Source organism: Crinia signifera, chromosome 4, assembly GCF_055691185.1.
Source record: "Crinia signifera chromosome 4, ASM5569118v1, whole genome shotgun sequence".
Lineage (NCBI taxonomy): Eukaryota > Metazoa > Chordata > Amphibia > Anura > Myobatrachidae > Crinia > Crinia signifera.
The window spans coordinates 208368070-208392938 of NC_139220.1; the positions used below are offsets into that span (position 1 = coordinate 208368070).

At 43.8% G+C, this 24869-nt stretch overlaps 1 protein-coding gene across 4 annotated transcripts in view; it reads right to left on the reverse strand.

The window, feature by feature from the left end:
* Positions 1-24869, reverse strand: part of ANXA2 (annexin A2) — a 34972-nt gene that overhangs the window by 5634 nt on the left and 4469 nt on the right. Inside the window, exons 1-9 of one of the 4 annotated variants that reach the window (XM_083183638.1) lie at positions 22615-22761; positions 13344-13402; positions 12184-12286; positions 7143-7237; positions 3818-3931; positions 2169-2259; positions 1448-1527; positions 841-900; positions 177-270 (exon numbers count right to left, since the gene is read on the reverse strand). In XM_083183638.1, coding sequence (XP_083039764.1) covers positions 177-270; positions 841-900; positions 1448-1527; positions 2169-2259; positions 3818-3931; positions 7143-7237; positions 12184-12286; positions 13344-13391 — 685 coding nt within the window. In that variant the 5' untranslated portion in view covers positions 13392-13402; positions 22615-22761. Of the gene's footprint in view, positions 1-176; positions 271-840; positions 901-1447; positions 1528-2168; positions 2260-3817; positions 3932-7142; positions 7238-12183; positions 12287-13343; positions 13403-20731; positions 20768-22595; positions 22762-24869 lie in introns of those variants that run through there. The other 3 variants (XM_083183639.1, XM_083183640.1, XM_083183641.1) reach the window with 3 other exon arrangements.

Sequence of the window (24869 nt, forward strand, 5' to 3'; positions counted from 1 at the left end):
TATTTGCATATTATGCCCCTAGACATAAAATACTGAGTAATAGGTCTGTATTTTATAAATAGGGCATAATAATTTAACAGAACGTTTGTTTTTTAATAGTCTAAAACGGCAGTGCCTCCAACACTTACTCTAATATTTTCCTATGACAAAACTGTCATTTCACAAGAACCTCTTACCTTTCTGTAGGTGGGGAATGCTTCTTTCAGTCATGATTGTAATCCACTTGCCCACATCTGTTCCCTTCCTTTTTACTCCAGCCTCGTACAGCTCCTATGACGCAGAAGGGGTTTGATTATCAAGTGAAGCCCATCAACCACTTTGTTCCATCTTCTGGGGTTTTCTTCATAATCAAGTATTGCAAACTACACAGCTTTAATGCTAATAATACACATATATAGTATATGTATCTTCATTAGGAACAGCTCTGTCTAACTGAACGTACGGAATAGTATGAAAAGTGGTTTAATTACTTATTAATTCCCAAAGCACACAGCCAGGGGCGGATTTAGGGATGAGGGCGCCCCTAGGCACAACAATAATGTTTACTAAGTAGGACAGTTTATAGGGGCAGTATCTGCATGTCCTATCCATTTACACTCTATTTAAGATGGAATATAGTACAGTACAGTGGATATTTTGCAGTTATTGGTACATTTTGGGCTGACAGTACTATCACAGGCATCCAAGTGCCGCCCCTAGGCCGGTGCCTCACGTGCCTAATGGGAAATTCGGCCCATTATTTACCCAAACATTTGAGCTCAGCTATAAGATACACACACACACACACACACACACACACAATGTACTGTATGTATCATGGTATGGCATGCACCTACTTACTCTGGCATCCTGATCAATCTTCTCATAGTCCACCACAGAAGACTCTTCTGGTCGCTTGCCCTACAGACAAACCATGAAACCATAAATGCGGTAATACAGTACTGACACTCAGGGGCAGAGCAACGCAATCACAAGTCTGTTACAAGGTTAGGAAATAGTGAGTAGTATTTAGCAGCAAGTGTTACTCTGCGATACTGTAGTTGCAACTGAAATAAAAGTTAAGAACCCCATTTGCACACACTAATTTTGAATCATTCAGAACATATTTAAATAGATGCATTACGTGTAGATGGTACACCATCAAAAGAAAAGGAAAAAGCTACTACATTAACACAATTAATGTTTGACATATTGGGCCAGATGCACTAAGCTTCAAAAGTGATAAAATGGAGAGTGATAAACAGCCAGCCAATCAGCTCCTACCTGCCATGTCACAGATTGTTTGAAAAATATCAGGCAGGAGCTGATTGGCTGGCTGTTTATCATTTTATCACTTTTGAAGCTTAGTGCATCTGGCACATTATCTGATACTACATCCCTTATTACTATTGCTGAAGTTGTATTCAGAAGTATAATTTCAATTTTTGTTCACTACGCTGCCACTCACCTTAGCAAGGGCCACCATTAATTTCCTGAATTCTCCTGATGTGTCCGATACAATGTCTTTTTCTAATTCTGTCTTGTATACTGGAATAGAAAATGATTTCTGTACAGTAAACTTCACACTAGAGCTTGCAGTTGTAGTTTTACAATGTTCACGTCTAGTTATCAAGCTTCAAAAAGTGATAAAACATCCAGCCAATCAGCTCCTACCTGTCAGACTGGGTTTGAAAAATGACAGTTAGGAGCTGATAGGTTGGTTGTTTATCACTTTTTGAAGCTTGATACCGTACATCTGGCCCCTAGTCACAAGATGGTCCTTAATAGCTGGTCTTTGGCTAGTATTGGGTCGTCAGCTATGTGATGCCTCCACATGACCCTGCCTCTGAAGTAGGTTCCCAATTATACTCTATGGGAAGCCTTAACCCAGGTGATATTAAGGCCTGTGCTGCAAAGAATATAAAGGACCCATCCTTAGGGTACCTGAATGCCTGCTGGTGTGTTCTTCACATTCTACATACACAAACACTTAAGAGCTGCATTGTAAAGTTAACATACCGAGGACGACATTGTATTTAGACTTTCATTCCACTAGGGGGACTGCAATATCCTTCATTTCAGGCATCACTGTACAATATGACAGTGCCAGTTATGTAATGTAAGACAGAATGGCATTTGGTGTAAAACAAGGCCACAGAAAGGCAAACACAAGACTCAGCAGCACTCACATTCTCTGTATGCAGCCTGGATTGCCTGTAGTTCCCCGCTGCTTCTTGAGCAGATAATTTCAATAAGAGTGTCTTCATCTGTCCCAAGGCCCTGGAAGAAGAATAACGTTACTAGCCAAGCTCAGACGGGCACACGTCAGGGCTGCTGGACTCAAGATACAATTTACTGGAAATGTAAATGACTATATAAAATGTAAAGGAGAAACCCAAATGGTTTTGTCATTAAAATGTCTTTGCTTAACTACCCCCCCCCCCCCCCCCAAAAAAAAAGACCAATTCCTAAAGAGGAGGATGATAATTATAACCAGCAACAACCAACCAACTGACTGCTGTAGACATTACATGGTTATGCAGCATACACGGGGGGAGACTTCAGCTCCGTGCTAAGCAATGTAGGTTAGCACAGATTGCTCAGCACACATGGGATGCACCAGCGATGTGTGCTGCTGAGTGATATCACAATGAGAACACTGGAAAACTATATTTATACGGGATACGGTCATTGGGTCTACAGTAACTAGGTCGACAAGCATAGGGTCGACACCACTAGGTAGACATGGGTCAAGGTCGGCACAAGCATTCGGTTTCTCAGTTTTTTTGCGCCGACAGGCGGTATTTCATGCCCTTCCATCCACTAGGGTGTGGGGGGGGAGAATAAAAGAGTGTGCCCGAAGCATCGTGAGCACTTCAAACTGAATCCATGTCGACATTCGGGTAAAAAAAAAAAACCATGTCGACCTAATGCTTGTGTCGACCTAGTTGCTGTAGACCGAACGATCCCCGACCCATTTATACTGTATGCAGTATAAATTTAGACAGGCGGTGGCCGATGCACAGGGGTATACACGCGGACACATCCGTGCTCACTTTTGAAGCAATCACTTAGCACTTCACAAATAGCCATGGAATAGCCCCATGTGTATGCCCCATTATACTTTAAAAACAGGTGTAACAATCCTTTCCAAAGCAAAAAAAAAGTGCTAATTGTTCCTCACTGTATGAAGAAACAGTGGCATACCTCCCAACTTCTGATTAAAAGAAATAGGGACACTCACGCGGCGAAGCCGCGCGAGTGCCCGAAAAGGGGGTGGGGCGTATGCAAATGAGGGCACGGCTTATGCTAATTAGCCGCAACCTCATTTTCATACGCACAGCGTCTATTCTACTAGATTAGGGGGTCTCCCAACTGCCACCCCCCGCAGCGGGACAATGCCTGCCGCGGGTGGGACAGCGGGACAGGACCCGAAAATCGGGACTGTCCCTCTAAAATCGTGACAGTTGGGAGGTATGCAGTGGACTGATGCTTCAGTTTAAATTACGAGATGTTGCCACATGTAAGTTGCAGGCATATATACATACATATAGATTTTTAGATTAATGAGTGATTTCTTTTGAGCTTTGTCGTCACCTAGCAACAGCTGCAGTACAGGAAGCAGGAAGGGCGGACAAATCAGCACAAAGTTACTGCACACCCCCAACAGCCCAATGTGGGTTTTAAAAGAATAAAATTTAAAATTAAATGTTAATTTTCAATGACAGATGTTTTTAGGTAATCTTAATTCTTGTGTGAGTTTAAAATCACCACTTTTGACATAGTTTTGTAGTCTACATCAAAGCTAACTTCACTCTTCCTGTCAAACATGACTTACCTTCATTGCGCCTTTTAGTTCTGATGCATCATACTGGGGTGGTGTCTTAACCAGTGCAAGCATCACCGTCTCCAGATTACCAGAAAGGGCACCTTTTAGTGCTGATGCCAAGTCCTACAGGTGAGGAATGAGATATTTGGTTGAGGGTAAAATAACTGCTTGCATACAGAAACAAACCCCCCAATAAAGACAACGCAAAACAGTGTAAAGAGTTAGAAAACATAATTTATGCTGGATGCAGCATGTACAATAGCACAAACACAACTTAAGCAGTGTACACACAGGGAGATTCTTCTAAGTGATTTTGACTATATCATCAAAACTGCTTAGAAGGGTTCCCTGGATCGGCCCATGTGCACACAGGTGGGCGATAGCGATGTGCGGTCCCGCAGTGTCGCTATCACCAGGCCAAATACACAATAGGCAAGAATATTTTGACAAGACCTGCAGGGTCTACTTGGCTGTACACGTGCGCTGCTGCTGGGGATGGCCGCTGGCTTATTTCTGGCAGCAACATCGCGATTTTGACGAAGCGAAATCACAGCGAAAATCACCCATCCTATAGTCCGTGTGTACACCCCTTTACATACCGGTCATTATTGCGGTACCAGTGTAAGGAATACAGTGATGCTGATCTTTTTGCAATTGAGCAATTTGTAAACTGCGCATGCGTCACTATAATGAGTATCTATTGGTTTTCGATTACACTGGTAGTGAGGATTACCGAGTGACAGGAAGTGGATGTTTTGTGGGAGGTTATGGGGAGTGATGGCAAAAAAGTGTGCATGTCGGGACTGTTTTCGGGATGGATTCAGCCGTTGCTGTGAAACTATATGTAGGAATCACATCACTGAAGTCTATGTTACTGTTGCCATTCTGTATGACCATAGATTAACTTGAGGAGTATATATTTCATAGGGCTGCATAGATGCTGTGAATGTGTACACAGTTGTGGGCAGCTGGGAAGGCTCCAGTGGGCATCAGTGGGTAGAAAATGGCTGGTTAGGCAGGCACCAAAAGAGTTCATTTGAAATTCCCACAATGCCTAGGCTCCCAGTCCCCTATGCTCCACCAGATTTAGTAGCAAGCCCAAGGCAGGAGTGGGCAGAAGACGGAAGAATGCTTCATACAATAACTTCCAGCATACTGGCAGAGGAAACTGACACATATACACACACACACACACACACACACACCTAACCCAGGAAATATTCCTGCAACATAGGTATGTGCCCATATGAATTCAAAGAGGAGTAGTTACTAAGGTAAGACCATAAATCCTGTTTTCTTTTTATGGGCACAGAAGACATTACAGTGGGACATCCTAAAGCTGGATGGGGATGCTCCTGGACTGCGCTAAGGCTGCGTCAGACAAGGAAAAGGTGTCAAGAAAAAAAACCGTAATAAAAGGTCTGGGCAGAAGACCAAGTGGCCGCATTACAAAGTTGTTGAGCAGAGACCCCCCTGGGAAGTACCAACGGCTTTAGAAGAATGAGCCGTTACCCCTAGAGGAGTAGAGATGTTCACCACGGAGTAGGCATGGTGAACTGCTCAACGGAGCCACCTGGCCAAGGTTTGCTTAGAAGTCAGCTAGCACCGCTTGGAAGTATCCACCAAAACAAACAAGAATTTACATGTACAGATATCCTTAATACGGTTAACACACATACAGAGAGCCTGCACCACATCCAAGGAAGCCTCCCCACGGAGGCCAATCACACATAGATGGAACAACGATCTCCTGATTTAGATGAAAGCAAGAGACAACCTTAAGCAGGAAGCCCAAGCAAGTGTTGAGTACTGCTCTGTAATCCCGCCTGATGGTTGTTCCCAGCTAGCTGGACTCTGTGCGGCTGCAATGGAGGTCCGCAATGAACGTCACCAACCTATTCACCAGTGCTGCAGTCCACGGCACCATTTGAACTGCTGTGCAAGATGTGCATATCCTCTGACATGAAGGTCAGTGTGCCGGCCCCAGTCCAGTGGAGCAGCCTAGCGGTAGCTCGCAGGCCAGCTCCATGTAAAAGAAAGAAGAAAAAAAATATGGTACTTGTGTAGTATCACGGCTCCCATCGCATGCCATATGAGATGGCATGCGATGGGATGAGATTTTTGCAGTTTTTAAGCATTTTTTTTTTAAATCGCATGCGATGCGATCGCATGCGATTTTTTACAGAAATGCATCCAAATGCATTGAAATTAGTATCAAACATGTTCAGTGGCCCCCAAATGTCATTTTTCAGGCTGTACTACCCCCACTATCAACGCGAACCCGAAGCGTGGCGAGCGCAGCAGTACGCATCCTACGACCTTTTCATACCCCCACTATCCACGTCGGCGTGGAGTTGAGAATAGAAAGTGTGGCGAGCGCAGCGAGCCCCGCGAGGGGACGCGGACACCTGTGAAGCCCGCGAGGGGACGCGTATACCTGTGAAGGTATCAGTGTCCCCTTGCTGCGCTCGCCATGCTTCGGGCTCGGTGGCTCGCTGCGCTCGCCACACTTTCTATTCTCAACTCCACACCGACGTGGATAGTGGGGGTATGAAAAGGCCGTAGGACGCAAACCGCCGCCCCTCGCGGGCTTGTTGCGCTCGCCACGCTTCGGGTTCGCGTTGATAGTGGGGGGTGGTACAGCCTGAAAAATGACATTTGGGGGCCATTGAACATGTTTGATACTAATTTCAATGCATTTGGATGCATTTCTGTTAAAAATCGCATGCCATCGCATCGCATGCGATTTTTTTGCTATGCGATGGCCACCGTGATTCTACACAAGTACCAAAAATATATATATATATATATATATAAAAAATAAATCATGCAGGGCTGAATGCAGCCCTTCCTTAGTATAACCTGTAAAAAAAAAAAAAAAAAGTATGGCCTGGAGGTGGGGTATGGGGGGAGAGGGGACTGGGCTGCACTCAAGAAGTTTAACTCCTTGTGCCTGCCACTGAAGCTCCATCCACACCATACCCACTGTTCACCAGTGGCTTAAAAGAAACAAAAAATTCACGCTGATCTGTTGGCGTTAGATGATTAATTTCATCTGTCTTCCAGCTGCTATTAATTAGTTTGTTACAGGTCAGGCCAGGTAAATGACAAAAGGTTGCATAACACGTGGTGTAGAAAGCAGCATCCTAGTGTACACCTACCCCACCCTCTGTCAACTTTTACATATGGTGCTGGATATGGCAAAAATAGATGACTCCCCCTGAGAATAAGGTCCAGTATGAACAAGCAATGTGTTCCAGATGTGAGTGTGTGAATTAATGCTTTATTGTAAATAAGGATATTAAAGTGTTATCTTATATGAACAGCAATTTACCTTCTTGGTCCTCCTCTGAAAGGCAAATGCTATGTCTTGTCTTTGCTCCCAGCTTCGGTTTGTTAAAATGCTGATGATTGTAAGTTCGTCCACCCCTGAAAAAAACAGGATCTTAGTAAATGGGATCTTCAACTGGTAATCTCCATAACACATAACTGGTCATATTCAACTGCCAGTATGAGCTCTGGGCCTGATTTATGCCTGATCACATGACAGTGATGAAAATAAGTAGCAGTATTTCATGCGTATGTGTACTAGGACCCATATGCATTCATAGTCTATTGATAATCGGTCACATGCAAATTTGCACAGCAGTGATAAGGTCTGAATCAGGCCCTTAATTCAGACCTTTGTTGAATGTACCTAAAACTCTATGCACCATGGGCACGGATCCACACCATGAGGGTAATTCAGACCTGATTGCACAGCCATGAATGTGTAGTGGCCAGTAATCAGGTAGATGCCTCCCTGCTATGGTGAAATCCCGTCTTGCAAATTCATGTGCACGCAGTGGGAATGGAAGTGTACACCTGGTAAAGGGTTCGCAGCCGAACAAATGTCAAGAACCCTTCGTAAAAGGCTCACCAAGGAATGATTTTTCCACTGTTTACCACTTATCACAGGCTCAGTAGCCAGATACTTACTCGACGGCTGTGATGAATGCAGCCATATCCGGCCTGTTGCTGACATCACACAACCTTTAATCTTTAGATAGATTGAACCTACCGATTATATGGTGTAAAGTTACCATCTAGTGTTCCCGCTAGGCTGTTTTAACGGTGCGCACACAACTCGATGAGCGTGCGCACAGACATTACAACAGAGCGCACAAAGCAGCAGTGGTCCCAATTAATGTGTGTTTCACCCATTAACTACATTGTGTGCTGTGTTTTGAATTTTAAATGTTTAATATCATTTTGAAGTAAAAGTTAACACAAATGCTGAACGTCATTTTCAAGTTGTTTTTTTCTCCATTTTGAATTACTATTGGGATGGCCAATCCCACTGAGCACTTTCAGTGGGGCTACCCAGAGGATCCCACACAAATTAACTAGATCCTCACTAAAATCCATATTTGTTTCTATAATTACTCAATCAACATTAATTAAATCAAGGTGGGGTGGTGCCTTGGTGCCAGAAGGATAAGTGTCTTCTGACACGTCACACAACCTTCCCTTAACGCTTGATAATGCCTGCATTTTTTCCGGACACTCCCATAAAACAGTCAGTTACCACCGCCGGGTGCATACTTTCTGTCACTCGCCTTGCTAATAGAAGTAGTAGCAGGAGTTCATTGCTGGTAGGCATCGTGAACGTGCATTGTGGCCCATATGCAGAACATCGATAATTGTCCGCTATGGAAATTTGCAGCAGTGCAATCAGGTCTGAATAGTTGCCCATGCATGCCGCTTCAGCAGCATTAAAAGAACAGGAGGAGATCTAGTCAACTATAGACAATACCGTGAATATTGAATGGATATTTTATAGAATATATGTAACTTATGTTAAGTGGACAAAGGTATGTAAACATCCTTCTAAATAGTGTGTGGCCATTTCAGCCACACCAACTGGTAATAGGTGTATAAAATCTAGCATACAGCAACGCACCGTCCATAGGCAATAGCTCTGTCATTGGATGACAACTTTATACAAGTCATTCCCACACAATTTCTGCCCTGTCAGAGCTGCTCTGTCCTACACCCGGGAGCAGCAGCAGCTCAGCTAAAAAACAGTAGCTTACAGAATGGGGCAATGCAGTGAGGAGACCTGAATATAGTCTGTCCTGTATCACAGCACAAACTGCCTCAGGAAGCAATGCCAGCAGTGCACAAACCTCACATCATCACCATGCTCAATGGCAAGCTTTGTCTGGAGTGCTGGGAAGTAAATTACATTTGGGAGTCTGGAGCAGTGGATCACACATCACAATCTTGCAGACTAATATGGCAGTGGTGGGTCCCAGGGAAAGCTTTCCTGACAGAATGTACACTAGTACCAACTGTAAATTCTGGTGGAGGAGGAATAATGGTGTGGCCTGGGCCCCTTCTTCCCAGTGTAGGGTAATCTGTATGCTTGAGCATACAATGCTAATCTATAGACAATGGTTTGCTTTTACCATTGTGGCAACAGTTTGGGAATTGTATGCCCTGTTTTGGCACAGCAATGGCTCCATGCGTAAAGTGAGGATAATTAAATAAAATAAAAAAATAGTCAGCCAAAGCTTGGGGTGTCAGGACATGACTGGCCTGCAGCTCCACCAAACACCTTTGAGCCAAGACTTCTAGCCCTGCCCGTAGCTGAAGCAGATCCCTGGAGAGAGGTTCCTTCCCAGAATAGTGGGATAACATCATATTAATGCCCAAGATTTTGTAAAGAGATATTAAACAAATAAATTTGGTGAACAGAGCTTTTGGACATGTAGTCCTATTTTGTTTTATTTATTCAATTCTTTCATTTTCAAAATATGTATGTAATATTTTGTGATAAAATATATGGACTACAACCATGGTTCATTTCAGCAGACTAGTATATATATAAAAAATAAAAGGTGGCTAGATTGGTGTGGTCAATCCAAAGCAGCTAGATTAAATGAGGGTGTCAACCTCCAATGCAAACCAAATATAGCTAGACATACAATAAACTCGTTAATAAGATGAATACATAATATGTTATAATGACCATTTTGGAGAATATTCAATGCAGTTTTGGCGAGCTATGACAGCAAGCAGTGATTATTGCTTTCCGCCATAGTCCGCCCTCCGTATGCAACCCACCCCTCTGCACTCACTGGTTCCACCCCGCAGTTTCTTAAAAGCGCGGTGGAAACAGCGAGTACGGCCTTCAAAACAGCAAGGCTAGCAGCGGGCTTGCTGCATTACCGGCAAACCTCGCCCTCCTCTGATGTCGACGATTTCCCCAGAAAATAGAATAGGGCTAGCGGCCGGTGAAAGGGTTAAACGGCAAGGATGGCTTGTTTTCGGCAATCCTCCCCAAAAACAAGCCATCCTCACCATACAAACCTCCCTCGCCGGCTGAACTGAATACATCCCTTTGTGTCAGTTACAGTAATATACATTTCATACATTCTGTAACCAAACTGTATTTCTAACTTTGCTTTTTAGCCAGATTATATATGTTAATGACTATAATACGTTTACTGCCCAATTGATGTAATGGATTATTACCAGTGCTACTCGTGTTTTTTTCGGTGCCAAGCAGACTATGGTTGTTCTGGTTATTACCCATGAGGAATAGGGATGGGTTATGGGGGTCTGACGTGGAACGGAGCAGTAAGTGCATAGACATCATGGCTTGCACAGTAATGGGGAGTATTTTTAGCCAGAAAATTGCACTCTGCACTCACTTGTACAAGGCAAAACATTATCCTAATACATTTATGAATATTGATTACAGCAGATACAGGAACTACTTATAATTAGGTTTAATGCTACAGCCATAAAAGCCAGACAAGGACAGTGAAGTGTGCAGAGAACAGAGGGTAGCACAGCATAGCTCCTACACACTTCTTATTCAGGAATGTTCCATTATAAGTAGAGGCACAGCCAAGAGGAAATCTGTCCCGTTTCCTCAATTCCTGAAGCATGTGTTGATTTGCTCAGGTTGTTCCTGGCTCTGTACAAGGGGGCGGGGGTCAGCGCAGCGAATCAGAGAGAGAATCTGTTTGGAAATGGGTCTCCCAGGACATCTAACCATTTCCCATTATAGTGAACACCTGGAATCTATAGTAAGGAGGGAAATGTAACAGAAATGTGTGCAGGGAAATTATACATGGAACAATGGAAACTACACCCACTTCAATCAGGACAATACATATTTGTCACACCTGTGATAAGACCCTTAAACCCTTTCACCCAGTGACCAGATTCACCATTTAAACGTATTATCTCAGCTTCTTTTACCATCAATTCCTACAGCTCCGGTTACTGCAATAACAAATAAAGTGGGATGCAGCAAAAGATTCCCCAATCCAATTGTAATGTAAAAATTCAGAAAGAGTGAAGTTTAATTCTAAAATATCCCATATACACCTTTTATGGGTGGTGGTTGCGGTGGGGGGGGGGGGGGGGGGGGGGGGAGATGGTGGGGCACCAACTGTTTAAAACTCAAATGGTTTTGAATGATCAGCACACACTTTTATTAGGTATCATTTCTATGCAGTGTAATTGACCAATCCAGTAACTTGCTTTTCTGATGGCCTCACAAATATAATGTGTTACTGCCCACAAGAGGGCAGCTGCCATGTGATTGTTTGGTCAAGCAAATGGAGTTTTTGAACATGCTCTGTGGTAACAACAATACCAATGAACAATTGTAGCATTGTTTGTCAGAATACTTTTGATCACGCATGCTCACATATCATTTGCCCTTAGGTATAAATGACAGCCAAAATAGATGTTAGTTTGTTAAATTAATACGCTGTCTGCTGTGCGCTTGGTGGCCCTTCTAGCGCATGGTTTTTTCCCATACAGGCAGGGTATGAATGCTGACCACCAACTGTCAGAGAAAGCAGGATTGGGCACACTCATGACAAACATAGGATTGCTGGACATCACATTTCTGGAATATGGTTCAACTTAAAATGGACTTTCAGTTTTGAGCTGTATTCTACTCATTATAGTTTTGTGTTTCAAGCCGTGGTCTTGTCTAATTCTCCTATGTTCTGAATAGTTTTCCATACCATTTTTAGCCATAACACAGGAAGACCAAAGTGGATAAAAAGTTTTTTTGCATCATGAAAACAAATGGCAGTTAAATTGTTACCAGCTGGAAGATATTTAAATAAACCAGCCTGTTATTAGCTATAATATCACTAGTTATCCTGTCACAGGAGGTATTACTATTTTGTTTTCCAGTAAAGTCATGCATTCTAGTTTGGGAGGAGACTATTGGTTTTCAGGAGCACAAGTACCATATCAAGATCAGTTACACAGCAACCCAGGGGGACCACAATGCCTCCAATGAATAGTGACCTGAAGAACTGATCTCTTTGGCAATATGGACTCTAATGAAACGTACTTACCTTTTGTCTTAATTGCAGTTTCAATGGCCGCTGCATCCTTCTCTGCATCGAAGTTTGTGCTCGGCCTGACAGTACCACAAGTTGACTGACTGGAACTGGTTTGCTGTATGGGAGAGAGTACATTCAGGAGTCTAGCAGGTGGGCATAACATCTGATGTAGTTCATTAAGTGGAATCAGTATCCAAAGCATACCTCCCAACAGGGGGTGCCGAACGGGGTCCCGACAGGTATTTACCCGACGTCAGGATCCCAACTGTCAAAACACTGACAGCCGGGTTCCTGACTGTCACCTGTTATTTTCCCTCGTGGGGGTCCACGACCCCCATAGAGGGAGCGTGGTGCAGCGTGGCGAGCACAGCGAGCCCGCAAGGGGTTTAGTTGCGCTCACCATGCTGTCTGGGTCCGGCCAGTTGGGATCCCGACGTCGGGCTAATGACTGTCAGGATCCTGACTGCCGGACCCCTATACTACACCCCAACAGGACCCTTTCCAGGAGGGACACAATGCTCTCTTTCTGGACTTCCCTCTTAATTTAAGATCACCTGTGGTGAAACACCTTTGTTATCAAGTAACCTGTATAAAACAAGTGATGGTAATCATACATTAGAAGGAAATTCAAAAACAGAGCATTGTGTCCCTCTTGGAATGGGTCATGTTGGGAGCTATGTCCAAAGTACAGCTATTTTAAACATGTTCATACCCTCTGACATGACCCATTCCAATAGGTACAAAATGCACAATTCAAAAACACAGTGAAACCATCATTTTAAAGAAGCTGTACAGATGATTCTGTGCTATGAACAAAAAAAAAAAAAAAGGATGCATTGTCTAACGATATGTGACACGGACATTTCAAAAACATATAGATTAAGCCAATATTTAAAGGTGCATCCAGGTAAGTGATGTGGGGGAATGTAGCACCGTGATCATGTCATTGTGGGTCCCCTGCCAACTACACAAAGGGGCACATTCTTGCATTAAAGTAAGGGGCAGGGTCATAATAACATTATTCTAGGCACATTATTTCATCACGCCACCTGGAGTGACGGGCACCAGCGAGCAGCATGCAGGAGATACGTGACAATCCAGAGTCTCCCAAACATACTGGGAGAGAAGGAGAGTGCGGCTGTCACTCTATACAAACACTCAGCTTTACTTACACTTCCTTCCAGTTTCAGCTTGCCTAGAATTTCATGAATACACGACATTGTTCTGGCTTCTGTAATGAAAAGATTTGAAAAATATAATATTGTGGCTGCACATGTGTGAATACATATTAATATATACATACATTGTATACAGACATAAGGGTACATACATACCCCTAAATTAGGCACTCCTACTACATTACTGTAAACCAGTCTGCAATGGCTTCCAAATAATAACTTCAAAGAAAAATATAGAGCGCTCAGCAACTAATGGACCCAAGTACACCATATAAAGATCAAAGAAAGGGAGGGAGCGCATATATTGTATTAGGTGAACATAGTTTTAATAAGCTGAATTCGAATTTTATGACGGCAAGCGTATCTAATTACAGTGTAATTCCCTGCACACACTATACCATATGCAGTACAGAGGATTTTGTTAGCTATATCAGCGGTGCAGCAAAACAAAAGATCTGCGGGTGATACACTGAGCGATATCATTAAGTGTTGTCACTGGGACCCCTGCCCGACAAGCAGTCACTGGGCAGTATTCAATGACAAAAGTTCTCCGTGTTTTGTGGAGAACTTGTGCTTTTTTCGCCGTGGAGAGAGGGTTTTTTTCTCCAAAGGCGAGCCACCCTATTCAATGTGAAATATTCTCCGTCTTTCTTAGTGATTCTCGCCGTCTCTCTCCGTGAAGAAATTCTCCATCTTTTGATGGAGAGCAGGAATGTGAACTTTTAAACTAAAAGGGTGTTTTTTTTAATTTTGGTGTCAAAAAATCAGGTTTTTTTTCTGTGGAGGGCCATGTTATTTTTATTCATGTGCCTATAGCACATGAATATATATTTAATTTTTAAAAAAATATTTTTTTACATTTTTTTTTCTTTCTTTTTTTTACACAGTGCAGCCAGCAGGGGGCCGGAGCGCTCGAGCCGCTCATTAGATATTCATATATTCACTGCACCCGAAGCACGTTCGGGTACAGTGAATACTGGGTCCCCCGCTGGCTATAGAGGGGGGCAGCCTGTGCTGCCTGGGTCCCAGGGGGGCCCCCTACCCTCACATATGTTCTGTGGCATCCAGGGAGACTTTAATCTCCCTGGATGCCACGTCCCTGTCAGCTCCCTGCTGCGGACGCTCGTCCGCTGCAGGGGTTAAGACTCGCCGCGAGTGGCGGCGAGTCTTATAAACATTGAATAGTGGCAGCAGGAGAGGCAACGAGCCCTCCGGAACACGGAGAGTGCACGGCGAGCAAAAAAAAATGCTCGCCGTGCACGGAGAATATCTCCATTGAATACTGCCCACTGACTATGGGCAGTATTCAATGGAAATATTCTCCGTGCACGGCGAGCATTTTTTTTTGCTCGCCGTGCACTCTCCGTGTTCCGGAGGGCTCGCTGCCACTCCTGCTCCCCCTATTCAACGTGTTAAAGACTCGCCGCCACTCGCGGCGAGTCTTAACCCCTGCAGCGGACGAGCGTCCGCGGCAGGGAGCTGTCAGGGAGCCGGGGGACGTAGCAGCCAAGAGAGATTAAAGTCTCTCTTGGCTGCTGCAGGGGATATGGGGTGGGGAGCAGGGCTCCCCTGGACCCAGGCAGCACAGGCTGCCCCCCCTATAGCCAGCGGGGGACTCAGTATTCACTGTACCCGAACGTGCTTCGGGTGCAGTGAATATATGAATATCTAATGAGCGGCTCGAGCGCTCCGGCCCCCTGCTGGCTGCACTGTGTAAAAAAAAAAAAAAAAAATGTAAAGAAATATTTTTTAAAAAATTAAATATATATTCATGTGCTATAGGCACATGAATAAAAATAACATGGCCCTTCACAGAAAAAAAAACCTGATTTTTTGACACCAAAATTAAAAAAAACACCCTTTTAGTTTAAAAGTTCACATTCCTGCTCTCCATCAAAAGATGGAGAATTTCTACACGGAGAGAGACGGCGAGAATCACTTAGAAAGACGGAGAATATTTCACATTGAATAGGGTGGCTCGCCTTTGGAGAAAAAAAACCTCTCTCCACGTCGTGAAAAGCACAAACTCGCCATGAAACACAGCGAATTTTTGTCATTGAATACTGCCCTTAATCGCCAGATCTGACTGCATGTTCAGACGATAGGGGTGATCATTAATGATCTGCAGGAGTGTGCATTAATAATGATATAGTGGGTACTGCGGTAGGGACAGCATAGTTTCACACAGGGTTAATATGGAACAGCAGGATTAGTCCAGGTTTTTCCTGAGATCTGATGGAAATCATTGTTTGGCTAATTAACAACACCTGTGGTCTGCTGTTAAATATCTGTTTTGAGGAGAGTACTATATGCCAGTTAGTGGCTGGGCGAGTGTTCGGACTACACTAGGGATCTTTGGGCTTTTGTACCCACATGTGAAGCCTCTGTATTGCCTGCTAAGATGTCTACCGGCTACAAATAAATAAACCAGATTTTTTTTACCCAGTGTATGTGATCCTTTTCCCCGTACACACTTAACGATATGCACAATGAGATCGCTAATGTGCCTATATTATCCATCTTAAAGATTTAGACATCACCTTAAACTGATTTATTCACTTCTTCAAACCTATTGGAATTTCTAAAATCTTCCCACACATCAACAGCAACTCATAAATACTTTAATCTAAGTGTAGTTTTTAGACAGTGTTTCTTCTTTGGCTGATGGCTTTAATAAATAGGAGGAGACGGTAACACTCTCTTACACAGCTGGATATAAAGGTAACTGAAGCAGAAGTGCTCACTGATCGCGCTGCACTGACCAGATAATACCCTTTCACATCGCAAAAAAAAAAAAGGGGTCGATCCTGGGTTGTACACACAGTGAGATTTGGCAGGATATTTTGACTAGATAGTTAAAATCTCAGAAGGTTAGCAAAAATCTCCCAGTGTTTCTCATTGTTGACCGACACTAAAGATGGGTACACACTGGTAGATATATCTGCAGACAGATCAGGCAGTGTGTTCTCCATTCTCACTGCCCTATCCATCAGAACTGACAACAAATGAGCAGGCGCATGCCACTGAGATGTCAATCTAATACTAATTTCGGGTGCGTACACGCTGCCCGATATATCGTCCTTTCTTTTGAGCACCTTAGTCGTTCAGATATATCGCATTGGCTCTGCAACACAGCTGATGCCCGATATATTGGCACATCGTATGTACACACAGCACAATGCGCCAATATATCGGGCATCGGCGTAGTTGCAGAGCCAATGTGATATATCTGAACGACTAAGGTGCTCAAACGAAATATATCGGGCAGCGTGTATGCACCTGAAATTAGTATCTCCTAGCATCGATAGACTGTGCAGGCAATGCAATTTTGAGTAGCTGATACACCATTTATTATTAATAAGACAAAATTCCTTAGTCAAAATTTCCAGTGCATCTAGACAAAATTGCAAAGTCAAAATTGTCCATTAGCCAATATCAATATGGTGTCACTTGTGCACCAGGTGAAACAAGCTAACCTGACAGACAATGGGGCAGATGTATTAAGCCTGGCGAAGAGATAAACTGGAGATAAAGTGGAAGGAGATAACGCACCAGCCAATCAGCTGTGTTTGAAATAGGACAGTTGGGAGTTGATTGGCTGGTGCATTATCTCCTTCCACTTTATCTCCACTTTATCTCCAGTTTATCTCTTCACCAGGCTTAATACATCTGCCCCAATGTGACTGTAAATCACAAATAATTTCTACATTGTTATGAGCTCATTGTAATCCTGAAATCTCTATTACTGTATATTTCAGCTATTGCCGACAATTATTATATCAAAAGCAGTTTTAGGAAATCTTAATCAACGGTGTGATTTTTGGCTTAGGATTTTGATTATTTAGTCAAAACTTTAAGAAAATTTAGCCAAAATCTCACAGTATTTGTATTGCTTCCGATACCGATGTGCATCCCCGCGAGGTCAGGTTGCATACAGTGTATTTGGTCATAGGCCAATCACACATAGTCAAAAATGCATGTGCACGTATTAAAAATCAGTTCCATGCACTTCAAGGGGAAATCGCATAGTGAAAATCTTACTGTGTGTATGCCCCTTCAAATGAAGACTGAGACATGAGTACACAGTTACCCTGTCTTCATTTGAAGGGGCATACACACAGTGAGATTTTCACTATGCGATTTCCCCTTGAAATGTCGGCAATAGCTGAAATATACATTAATAGAGATTTCAGGATTACAATGAGCTCATAACAATGTAGAAATTATTTGTGATTTACAGTCACATTGTCCATGTCAGGTTAGCTCGTTTCACCTGGTGCACAAGTGACATGCTCTGACTACAGAGATCACACCAACTAATTGGAGCATAAAGGTGTTTATTTGGTACTTGTTTAGATTCATGGCGGCCGATATATCGGATGCGATATCGGCCGATATATAGTGTGGCGAGCGCAGTAATCCACGTCCCCTCGCTGCACTCGCCACACTATATAAAATCAACTCCATGCGTAATGGATAGTGGGTTATGAACAGGTAAAAAATTGGATCGGATCGGCCGATATAGCATCCGCTATATCGGCCACCGTGAAACTAAACAAGTACCGTTTATTTATATGGAAAAACTACTGTATTCACATTGGAGATCAGGCAACAATATAGAATTGTGGTAGAGTCAATATAATGCCGTGTAAAAGCACCACACCTAATAAGATAGGTCAAACAACCAGTCAATTTGACCCGGGTTATAAGAAGGGTTAAACCCGGGTCACCTTCGTTATAATGGGCTAATTAGGTTTAGTGTGAAAATGCCAGACCCAGTTGCCCTGTAAATCTATATTATGAATGGAAAGTCTCAGTACGAGTACTGTATCTCACAAATTACTTTCTAAATTTTGCTGTTGTGATGCAGTGGGTAGCACAACTGAGAAATGCACACCAAGCCTTTACCTTTGGAGCCGCATTGTATGAATCACTGAACCTTACTAAAGACCTGTACACACTAGATGAGATTTAAAAATATATCACTCAGAAGGGCCATTGGCTTAAAAACCATGCATCAGGAGCAGGGTGAAGGTGACATTAATGAACAATATCGTTCAGTGTGTATGCATTATATCATACAAACGCTGACGCCGATATCAGTTTTGGCGCAAGTCATCTAGTTTGTACAGGGCTAATGAATTTAGGGGTAAATGTATTAAGTGGTGAAGGGTTTATTTTTAGCTTCTTCAAAACATATTGTTAAAGAAAGGCAGATTGTGGAGAAACTGATGGTACCTTAGCCAGAAATATAGTACTAGTAAGCCCGCTCGAAGCTAATGCTTGGAAAGATAGTCTGCTACCTTGTGATTGCCTCTGTGTTTGTGCATGTGAGAGAAAAAAAAATGTAGTTTCAATCCCCGCCAACAGATGGCAGTGTTTCCGAGACACGCAAATTGACAATAGAGATAGATACATAGATAGATAGATATGGTGTCCATACACTTATGCGATCAGATGCGATGGGACATTGCAATGCGATATCCCATCACATCTGATCGCATCAAGTGGTGCCCAGTGCAGCACCCGATCTCGCATGCCATCTGCGATGGACATCGGGTGCTGGAACAGGGGTGCAACATTGGACGGCCCTCTGATTGGCTGAGGCAGCTGAGAGAGAGCTCTCTCAGCCAATCAGCAGCCTTACATTCAGGCGGCCTCTGATTGGCTGAGAGAGCTCTCTCTCTTAGCGGCCTCAGCCAATCAGAGTGCCGTCCAATGTTGCAAAGTCATCTGCTGCCACTGCCAAGTCCCGATGCCTGAAAGTGCTTCTTCACAGGCTCCACTTTTTCGGTCCCCAGCACTCCAGTCTCCAGCTCCACAGCAGCCAGCGGTCAGATACCCGCTCCCTGCCAGCGCTCCGGTCCCCAACCCGGCCTCGCTCCCCGAACCCGCCGCTGATTGCATTCGAGCAATCGCATGTGGTTAAAAACCACATTCGATTGCTCATGCAATTCGATAAATATTATGTGCAGCATATAATGTCTATCGATGGGACATTCCATGGCGTGCCTGCGCATCGTGTCGAATGTCCCCTTAAAAAAGAATGCAATCATTCGATTTATTGGCCAGATGTGGCCGAAATCGAATGATTGCATGCAATATCTCACATATGTATGGGCAGTATTAGATAGATAGATGATGAGACACAGATGCTTTTCACTTAACATCAGAGGAAATAATTTTTATGTATTCGGAATAAAGAAAAGATCTAAAGGAAATTCCAACTTGATAATTGTGTTTTACTTTGCGTAACTATTACATAGTGTACAGAATTATAAAATCAGAAAAATGCAGAACAGAAAATGAGGTGCCTTAGCTGCCACACACAGTCTTAACACTTGGGTGTGGTCCACACAATACCACCACAGCCAGTTCTACTGCATACGTGCTGATCAAACATGTTCTGCATTGTAAGAAATAGAAAAAGCACAGGAACACACACACAGAATTATATGCAGCATAACATTCTTAGTTACGCTCTAGTGAAGAGAAGGATTTCCTCCATTCCACATTACAGCAAGCTCAATTTACATTGAAACAGAGTTTTTGCTGGCAGATAAGAACCAGCCTAATCTGCCCATCTGAAAAGGTATGGGCCATAGGGTAGACCACTGAAGGTCGACATGAGCCAAGGTTGACACATGGGAAACCTTGGCTTAGGTCGACACAAGCATTACGTCGACATGTCAACATGGGGTATTTCACTTTTTTGACCCGAATGTCGACACAGTTGACCACTGAAGGTCGACATGAGCCAAGGTTGACACATGGGAAACCTTGGCTTAGGTCGACACAAGCATTACGTCGACATGTCAACATGGGGTATTTCACTTTTTTTGACCCGAATGTTGACACAGTTCATATGGACACCGTATTGGTGCACTGCTGCGCTCGCCATGCTTTGGGCACACTATTTTATTCTCCCACCACGTCCTAGTGGATAGTAGGGTATGAAATACCGCCTGTCGGCCCAAAAAAGTGAGAAACCCCATGTCAACCTTTTAACTGTTGGCCTAATGACATGCTAGGATGTGTAGTTCCACAACAGCTGGAGGGCCATGAGATTGACACAAACACACACACACACAAGGGTTAAGGTTTTTAAGCCAGTAACACTAACAGCATATTTTTGAATTGTGAGAGGAAACCCATGCAAGCATGGAGAGAACATTCAAAACTCCAAACGGCCGAGGTGGGAATCAACTCCATCACCTCAGTTGTAACACAGTGATATAAACCACATAACAGAAAGATAACATATGGGCACACACCTAATGCTACAGCTACACCTTTCAAAAGGTATATATATTATACAAAAATATTGTATTTACTGTAATCTTTGCACTGCAAATGACATTTTAAGCAACAGCAATCTTTACCAGTTTACTGCAAGCCTCCCACAAAATATAGATTTTGGCTGCAGGTCCAAGTCTCCCATTCCGCAGGCTAGAGAAGAAGCCAGAGCCTACAACACCCAGGCTCTCTGCCAGCTTTTACTCCACCCAAGTTATTAATCATTCTGCCACACCTATCTTTCTAAACCACGGTCTATTTTTTTTTTTTCCCAGTCATTTTGCAAGGCCTGTGAAGTGTACTGAAACAAACACTACAGGCAAGCATAGGCTGTATTTAAAGGATTAATATATTTCAAAATACACTTTTCATACAAAATACATTAGCAACACACACAACTTAAGTAAATCAAGAAAAGCAAACTAAATAGCGATAAAGCCATCTATGAGGGAGAAGCAGTTATACCTATAGACGTCACACTTCCTGTCTGTGAACATCAGTGACCTGGACCAAAATTTGACATGGCTCGACATACAGGTCACATGACTTCTAGCAATAGTAAGGCGACATAGATGGAAAATATTTAGCTTTACTGGTTCACATATGTTAGTGTCTTTTCACACCACCAAGTTATATAATTTGTGAACATATGCCGTATATAAGAGAAAGGATTTCAAAATTGTATTTAAAATATATAATTCCAATAGGTATAGAATGTACAGATGAGGCAGTATGCAGAGTTAAGCATTTACGGCATTTCACATGTGTCCAATAACAATAAGGTGCTGGGTGTTTGAATGCATCAGACTGGGTACTGTGGGTGTGTATGGGAGAGTCCATGGTTTAAGTCACCCAGTGCTGGACAAATGAAAAAAGCTGGCGCTTTGCAGAAACATTCAAGTGTGTCCTCATAACCTTTATGCAGTCCTTTCGAAATGATTTAATGAACCATTAAAGACCATAAGTAATAATATATATATATATATATATATATATATATATATATATATATATATATATTAAGGAAAAGCAACAACAGGAGAAGAATAGTAGCAATCCATTTAACTGTGAAAATCTTAAATTATACTGTACTGCCCCCAATCCACAAGTGTGTGGTCCTTGCTCATCCATAGTCTTCCAATGCTGTGTACTGTAACACAGTATGTACAATATAGACACAGACGTTAGCTCTACCCAAAAGATGCCAGGTCATCACATGTCATATACCGAGCAGGGATGCATATACAGTAGGTGTAAGACACATAGCAAGGATGCATGTTGCATGTGTGTCATATACAGACCAGGGATGCATAAAGGTGTCATGTACAGAGCAGGGATGCATATACAGTAGGTGTCATATACAGGGCAGGGATGCGTATATATATATATATATATATATATATATATATATATATATAGTGTAGGTGTCATATACAGGGCAGTGATGCATATAGATGTCATATGAAGGGCAAAAATGCATATATAGTAGGCATCATATACAGGACAGGGATGCATATAGGTGTCATATAAAGGGCATGCATATAGAGTACCAGTAGGTGTCATATGCAGGGCAGCGATGTAGTGCCATATGCTACATGAACTACCTACGCCCTGCTAAAAAATATTTCAAAGGCGATCTAGAAATAGTATTTAGAACAGATATTGGACATCCCAGAGATTCATTGTGAGAACAAGCCCACTGTCTGTAGAAATGGGGTGACTGGATTGCAGCATCATACAAGTAACAGCCTGTATTCTGTACAAGCAAGTAGTGCACTGCTTATGTCCCGGTGATCTCTGTGTCAGTGTGTAGGGCACTGGTGGTGTCGCTGTGTGTACTAGTCACTGCTTCTGTAGGTAAAAGTTAGAACAGTTGCAGCTTAGTTCCAGTATCAGTGTAAGCAGCGCTGGGCTACCTGGGTGTATGCAAGGATGCGCCTGTGTATGTACCTGTGCGTTGTCACTGTACCTGAGCCGCTGCAGCCGGAGGAGGAGCAGAGGGAGAGCAGGACGAGCAGCAGCCGGAGACCAGAGAGTAGTGTGAGAGCCGCAACCCGGGCGTGGCATTTATCAGGCGGACACGTGGAAACCAAGCCCAGCTCCTGAGAACGCCCCCGACTGCTGCTGATCCCCCTTCCCCTGCCTGCAGCGCGGCCACATCCCAGGGTGACTCCTCTGTTCTTGGGAAAGAGGCATCAGTACCCATCCGGAGTGGTACAGCGATGAGTATTTCCTGTGTGGGCACCCGCATGGACAGACAAAGCAAGCTGTAGCGGTACAGGGAAAGGAGTAAGCAAGCAGTTAACGAGAAACATCGTTAATTTTATTATATATTAAATACCCATGTACTCCACATGTAAGCCATGGATGTGTTAATGCATAACGGTCTGCAATAGTCACTACAAAGGGGACTATGTAAAAACCGGACCCGGACCAAACTCCAGACCGCCGGACAGGACATCAAAATCTGCAGTCCGGAGCTTGAAGGGTCCGGTCCGGGGGGTGTCCTGTTCGGGGGTGTCTTGTCCAGGGGGTCCCTATGATAGCTATCACCAGGGTCATGGGGGAGGGGAGATTAACAGCCTCCCGGTGTGGTCCGGACCGTCCGGTTTTTGATACATGCCCGGACCATACAGGGAGGCTTTATTCTACCCCCCTCCTCTACCTGGTGAGTGGTGACAGGTGTCACAGGCAGCCTCCCGGACAGGACACCCCCCGGACCGGACGCTACAAGCTCCAAAATTTAGAGTTTGATATCTGGTCCGGCAGTCCGGGGGTTTTGTCCTGGTCCGGGTTTTACCCATACCCACTACAAAGGCTGTATTGTGGCCCGAGGACAGGAGGGGTGTATGCAAGTGGCCCCAATCTGCTGTCGGGACAATCCATTCTGTAACACCTGTACCCCACCCCCGATAGATGAAATACAGCTTTCCAAAATGCTCCCACTGTCTTCTGGACTTTCATTCACAACAAGGGGGGTGGGGGATATTACTCAAACTTCGTCACCTATGAAAACCTATTCAGCTCCTGGCCCATAACACCTTAAGGCCCCCCCCCCCCATCTACTAGTGCGGTATTTATGCGATTCCGATGCATTGCTGCGATGGATCGCATAAAAAGTGACACATTGCATGTCATTTACCTGCTATTGCGCTGTGAGGCGCGGTCCTGTCGCAGATCCTACGGGCTGCCATGAATATTTGTTGCAGCCTGTAGCCTCTGCTAAGATCACGTATAATACATTGGGGCAGATGTATCATTAAGCGTTTTACGTTTGTGAAATAACGAGTCCCGCTTCTCCTGCATAACGAGGAGAAGCGGGCACTCGTTATGGGGAGATGTATTAACATCCCCCAAGCCGATAAGGAGAGCCGTTATGCCCAGCGTTAACGGCTCTCCTTATCGGCTCCCTCGCCGCCCCGCACATGCGCACTCCCCGTCGCCCCCCCTGCCCGGCTTACTGGGCATGCGCAAGATCTCGCAAAAACCGCGAGATCTCCAGCGCAGCCCAAGCCAGACGCAGGGCTAGCGTTGTCCCTATAGTGGGGGATAGGACAACGCTAGCCCTGAGCTGGCGAAGCGGCCGGGGTGAATTAACGCCTTGAAGGCTGTTAATACATCGCCCCGGCCGTTAATCCCTGGGGGGGATTGCAGGGACAGCCCCGCCGAGCGTAACTCGGCGGACTGTCACTAGCGCACGTTAGGTGCGCTAGTAATACATTAGTGACAGACGTAATCCCCCCCAGTTAACCAGCGTTAAGTGCATTTTTGCACTTAACGCTGGTTAATACATCTGCCCCTTTGTATGCAAAAGGACTGCATACAATGTATATCGTATACGTTCCTGTCCCTCGGGAGCCACCGGTTGAGATGTCGGTGTACCGCATGCGATACCTCGCCCTAGTGGATAGGGGCTTTTACTCCCCAGTACTATAAATACATTTGTATTGATTTGGCTCCAGGTAATGGATATTTCTAATATCTTATACCGGTACACACTAGACAATTCCCACGGCCTGCGATAAATAACTATATTGGCGGTGCCACGGGAGAACAATATTAACCTTGAAAATTTACAAAAACAATTGTCTCTATAAATTTGTTAACTTAAATGTTTGATTTTTTTCAATGATATTTATTGGGTTTTCACAGAGAAAGAAACAGACCAATACATTATTGCAGTATCAAAACATACGGTAACAACTATGACAAATTATAATTGAA